The 6,221-nt window shown below is 46.2% G+C and overlaps 1 protein-coding gene across 1 annotated transcript in view; it reads right to left on the reverse strand.

Moving 5' to 3' along the window:
- Window positions 1-5,891, reverse strand: part of foxo3b (forkhead box O3b) — a 41,440-nt gene extending 35,549 nt beyond the window's left edge. The window contains exons 1-2 of the mRNA XM_080513759.1: window positions 5,673-5,891; window positions 4,619-5,348 (exon numbers count right to left, since the gene is read on the reverse strand). Coding sequence (XP_080369885.1) covers window positions 4,619-5,176 — 558 coding nt within the window. The 5' untranslated portion in view covers window positions 5,177-5,348; window positions 5,673-5,891. The remainder of the gene's footprint in view (window positions 1-4,618; window positions 5,349-5,672) is intronic.
- Window positions 5,892-6,221: the final 330 nt, after the last annotated feature.

Here is a 6,221-nt window from a genome sequence, read left to right on the forward strand (position 1 = left end):
TTTATCACTATGAGAGACTCTTATTACACATTGTTTCTGCACTCGATTACAGAGTGATAGAATCTGAGCCCTGACCTCAGCCCTATAGTCTCCACCTTCATCATGAACTTTGGCACCGACTGCAAGCCAAGCGTCATCGCTCGACATCACAGCTCGTCTCCACGCAAGCCGGAGAAAGCCACTTCAGAGTATTCAACTCGTTAAGTCTTCTGTCAGGTTCATCTCTAAAGGTGGCCATGATGCAGTAAGAAAATAGTCAAAAAGAAATGGCTTGTTTGCTAGTCAAAATAATCTCGAGTTCTTGTTCATTAAACCATATGCTTGCTGGTAAGCAGCATGGTGTTGAAGTCCAGACTGTTTTTATAATGGCGCCATGGCACTTTCACTCTGTTTACCATTCCAAACACAGAAAATGGAAAGCTGAAATTGAGATTTGCTGTCAAATGAATCATAAAACAAGCTCGAATCAAACATTATTGGCCTATGGCTATTTTAAACTGTCACATGTGGCTGTAACCTTCAGGAGCTCCACATGATTTTGGCTCCAAATCATCTTTTCAGATTGAACAAAGCTCCTCTGGCATTTAGGGGAAATCGTGTCCATTGATTGGAAAATGAAACTAGAACGGGACCTGGGGGTTTCCTCCTGCTCCAGGTGACACCATTCAGAGTTGGAGGGGAACCTGGAACTGGTGGGTTCCCATAACCCATCATCCCTGCAGCCTCACACTCGTCCATTGGGAATCACAGCCAGGGGGCAGATGTAATACACCAATTTAGTGCAAAGCTTATTAATTTACTCACTGAGCTCCCCCGTATACACCCTTACACCCCCTCCCATTCTCCTCTTTTGGCTGCCCCCACCCCACCCCCCTCATCTTATTGCTTTTTTGGTTCAGTTCCTCCAGTTTGGCACCATGCCAGCTCTATCCAAGACTTCTGATTGTGACACACACACACACACACACACACACACACACACACACACACACACACACACACACACACACACACACACACACACACACTCTACAGTACAGTAACTCTCCCTGAAAAGGACAATCTTTAAGTGTTTAGCTCGACCATGATAGAAGCAATCCATTTTTTTTTTAGATCTAGAATTCTATATTTGCAGTACAGATTTCCAATAAAGCAATACATAATTGTATTTCTTTTATGAAGTGTTGTCTCTTCATACACTTCCAGCTCAAATTAGCTATGATGCCGTTGTGATGGGTGTGTCAGAAGAGTATTGTCTATCTGTGTGTGAGTGTAGAATAGTCAGAGTTGCTCCACAATTTAACGTGTTTATTTGTGTCTCTGTGAAGTTAAAGGCGTGTTTCATTCCTGGGAGCAGAGATTACTGTTTGTAGTTTCATATGAACACAAAATACCTGCAAACATTAATTAACCCCCCCCCCTCCCCATACACACACAAACTTTGATACGTTCAATGGTTTCATGTTTGAATTATCCTTTGCTTTTTTTTCAACACTTGTCGCATAAGGAATGGTCATGAAGAAATCCTATTAAGCAAAACTAATTTGAGCAGCAGGTATATTTAAGGCATCGGAGACTCACAGTCATGAGGCCGGGTGATAAGCCTGAACATGACCAGACAAATACACTAAATATGGCTGCGCCTGTCTGAGAGGGAATGTGTGGCAGGTTTCAAGACACACACAGGAACTCGAGACGTGAACATAATCCCTGGTAGTGAGAACTACATCGGTACCTTGTATATAGCTCTGCGTCGCTGTTAAAAGTATATTAACCCTTAAAGTAGAATGTGACATAACTTGTGAAGAGCGGCTATCAGGAATGGTGAGCTTATTGCAGCATGGTTAAGTAACACCAGAGCACAAAGTTCACCGCAGTCAGGAATACCTATGCACACACATACTAACACAGGGCTGCATATGCGCACACACAAAGTGCACACACAGGTGCAACTAATCTTTCTTTTATGCAACGACACACGCTCAGACAGTTATGCACTGTTTACAGGTGCTATTTTGAGTTGCAGCCTTCCACTCCCCTGCTGTACCAAAGCTCCTCTTAGCACATATTTCAGCAGCTCCGAAGCCGGCTTTCCCCTTGAGGACAGCGCAATACGTAGTACCACGAAAAAAAAGGAGGAAACTTTCAATGTAAGGTTTTGGATTTTGTTTAGTTTCTTAGGACAGAGATAATAGAAATTGTGTTGTTCAGTAGGTCTCAGTGCAAACAAAGTACCAAAATTCCTATGTCACGTTTAGTGTAAATAAAATACCTAAATTCCTGTGTCACGTTTTGTCCTGAAGTAAAAATATGAACTTGTTTCCCTGCCAAACTCATCTTCATTTGAACAAAAACTGGAATTTTCTCCCAAGGTCAACAAGTCTGTGAATGTGAGCATGAACTTGATGTTTGCAGTTCAATGCATGACATATTTTAGCTTTGTTCTGCAAATAAAGTGATGGGACTCAGCCCTGTGAGGGCAAATATGTACTTAACAGTCAGGGTTAGTACAGTCGTAGGTGTTGTACAGTGTGCTGTTACCTATAGTGTAAGAACAAGTAAATGGCCTCATGCTGTGCTGCTTTAAACGCATATCCAATGGCTCTCATCGGTCAATTAAAGTATTATTGCTCCGTCTTATCAAAAAACCAAAACGCATGTCAAGTCTGCCAGTTAGCTGACAGAGATATGAAGCAGAATGACGTAGGTGGAATCAGAAAGAGAAACCCAGGGGGGATTACCAGGATTTGCTCAGTAAATCTCCTCAACAAAGGTGCCGGAGCTGCAAAAAACTGGAGGTGTTCAAACTCGGCTCTGAGTGGAGGTGAAACATAAGAGTCTCCGAGAGTGAAATGGAGAAGGAAAGAGTCTCGGGAAAAGCATCTGTATAGACGTAGTCCTCTGAAAACCTCTGGTTGGTCTTTGGTTTCATGGCTTTTTCACTAACGTCTAAGTGCAGCTTTTGACAAGGTCTGGATCTTATTACTGAGACATCGGCTCACCAGCCTCTGAAATCTGGAAAAGTTGAAGGTTCTGACAGTCAAGTAGACAATCTATGCGAGACGTGGTACACACCTTTTGAATTGTTCTTGTGTCCAATAGTGCATAGTCCTCATAAAGTCATAATTGCAGATGTTGTGTGCTAATATAAGGTCTCTGTTCATGAAGTTCATTAAAAACTCGCCGATTTGTGCAGAGCCACCACTCGCCGTTTGTGCAGAAACAATGGAGGCCTCTCCTGAAAAGAGTGTTTTATAGGAACACTAAAGAGGGCACTGGCTGTAAGCTGCAGCCAAGATTTACCGACGGGCCATGTGTAACACTAAACCACTGACAGCCTGGCCCTCATGCCCGAAATTCCAGGAGCAGCAACCCTGCGTGGTGACGGTGAATCCAGCCTTGACTTGGTCGGGGCACACATGCAATCTCCCTCGCTGTTCACTGAAGCGTATCGCATGACAAAACTTGAGAAGCCTTGAAAAAATATGGCCTATAGGCTCCACACCACCATGGGACTGGTCCTTCAGCTTCTGATGTATGTTAATCTCTGCTCTCTGACCTTTTGTGCCGTTTTCCTCCCACTTGGCCTCTCTTTCCACAGGGCCTGTACGACTTTTGAGGGATCAGATCAATGTCCCCCAAAAAGGAGGTTTACCCCTAACAGCTAGCACCAAACTCAGGGCAACCGTGAAGTTATGTAATTCCCCCGTGGCAGGATCAGCAACCTTGGCAGTCGCACACCTGACCCAAGAGACTGACAGATTGCTGCCAAGGTTTACATAACAAATGACAAACAGGGCAAAGCCTAGTTGGTTACAGTAACATGACACAAGTTCAACTTTTAAGTATACATGGAAAAGTGTAGCAAAGGCCACAACGTCATTACTGGCTAACTACAATAATGGACAAGAGTATAACATGTTGAACTGTATAGATGGCTACACATCACCAAAAGTTTTTTTTTTCTTTTCCCCTCAGGATTCACACACAGCATTTACTGTCAGATCATTTTGTTTACTTTCGGATCATTGGCCCCATTATTGGATTATCTGCCTAAGAGTAACTGTCTTATGTAATTTTATCATTCTGTGAGCGTCTTAAACGAGATTGCATCACTCGAAATAGGCAATGGTTTCCAGACAAACAGGTTATAATGCTTGTTCGCTCCAATTCCTTTCATCAAGTCACGTCATGCCTGAGACTTGTTAAACAAAAGATGGCAGGGAGCACATATTGCACACTGCCTTGCCTGAAAGTAGGTGACATTTCTGAAGATCGATACAACGGAATTAGTGTATATCAAACACGCAATATATGCAAAATCCTCTGTGTCTCTGCTTAAAGAGATCTATGTTCTTCAATGGCTCCCTAGTGCATTTCTTTCCCTCGTTTTTCGGACAGATCTGCATCTCTTATTAAAATGACAATTAGGGGGTCTAATGATTGTCAGACGACCTAAATGGACGCGCGTAAAACCCCGATTACGCGGCGCTAAATGAATGCGCGCGAGCACGTCCGTCTGCGTGTGCGTCAGTGGGTTTACAAGCCACATGCTTCTTGTTTTTGTTTTGATGGAGGAAGGAGGGGGTGGGCGTGTGGTTGGGGGGGGCACTCTTACCTTCCATCCTGCGGAGCTGTTGCTGTCGCCTTTGTCTTTGAAATAGGGGATGGATCTGACCATCCAGTCGTAGATCTGGGACAGTGTCAGTCTCTTGTCCGGCGCACTCTCGATGGCTTTGGTTATCAGGTCGGCGTAGGACAGATTCCCCCAGGCGTTACGGCGGGATGATGATTTCCTCGGGGTCTGCGGGGCTGCTAAGCCGCTGGGGGTCAGCGCGCCAGATGTGGCCGAGGGGGAGTGCGCGGGGAGCGGGGAGCCACCGCTGTCCTGGCCGGGGGACGAGAGCCCTCCGTCGGCGATGGGGCTGTTGCTACTCTGGTCCTCTGCCGCCGCACCGGAGCCATTGACACTGATGGCTGTCGGGGTGGCATTGTCCTCTTCATCGTCCTCTTCCTCGGGTATGATATCGGTGTCATTGCTCTCCGGTTTCACCGCGCCGGAGTCCGGTCGCGGCAGCGGCCAGGTGCACGACCTGGGCCGCTTCTGGGGCTCAAAGTCCGGGTCGATGGCCACGTCCAAGTCCGGGAGTGGGTCGGGGAGCGGAGCCTCTGCCATGATCTCCCAGCTCCTGTTAAGAGTCTCGCCCCAGATGTCAGATGATAAAAGTTATAGGACAAGAAATTAAGAGCTGTCAAAGTCGCGTCCCATGAATGCGCGCTCCCGTCCTTTGTTGCTGTTCCACACCAGCGGAGTCCCAGCGGGCCAACAGCAACTTACTTATTCACGCCTGTTGAAGACATTAAAGAGCACGAGGAAATATTAAACACAGTTTTCTCAAGTCTTCCACAAAACATTAAAACACACGCCTGGTTGCCGTATTTATCAGCTGTCAATGAATCTACTCTAACACTGCCTCGTAGAAACACCACAAACTGTCCAGAATGAAAACACGGGTCTTTACATTCATAATGAGTCATTACATGCTCGTTAACAGGAGATCCAGAGCGCACTAAAGCCCGTCAAATCATCTGAATCCTCCTCCTGGAGAAAGTGCCCAGACCTAATTTCCCTGGGAAATAAATCCTCCCCCTGAACGCATTAAATGAAATACCTCTCACAGCCAGCCACTCGTACTCCGTAATGTAAAAAAAAAAAAGAAGACTAGATCCCAAACTGTCCAGAGACATTTCCAGATGCCATCTTGACTCTCTCCCCCTCACACTCTCTCTTTTTTCTTTTCTTTCTTTCACTCCTCAAGTGCGCTGCGAAGAGAAAGATTGGATGAATGCAGGGCAAGTCGGTGTCGATGTGGAATAAGGCTGCCACCTCACTCTGGGTTACTACTGTATCTCGATTTGCTCTCCACACACACTTACACCCTCACTCTGTCTCACACGCGCGCGCGCGCGCGCGCACACACACACACGTACACACTCACACACACACACGCGCGCGCGCCTGCAAGTCGATGAAGGGCCAGCCCCCTGGATTGTGCGCACGGGATCGCCTTTTAAAGAGACACCACAGTGGACTGCGCGCTCCGCTCCGCTCAGCTGCTTGGAATAAGTCCTGACATGTTGGGGACGAGCACCAGGCGAAATTGGCATGACACAAGACGAAGAAAAGAGGAGCGATTAAGTCCAATGACATGTTAATTGTA

This window comes from Blennius ocellaris, assembly GCF_963422515.1.
Source record: "Blennius ocellaris genome assembly, chromosome: 18".
NCBI classification, from domain to species: domain Eukaryota; kingdom Metazoa; phylum Chordata; class Actinopteri; order Blenniiformes; family Blenniidae; genus Blennius; species Blennius ocellaris.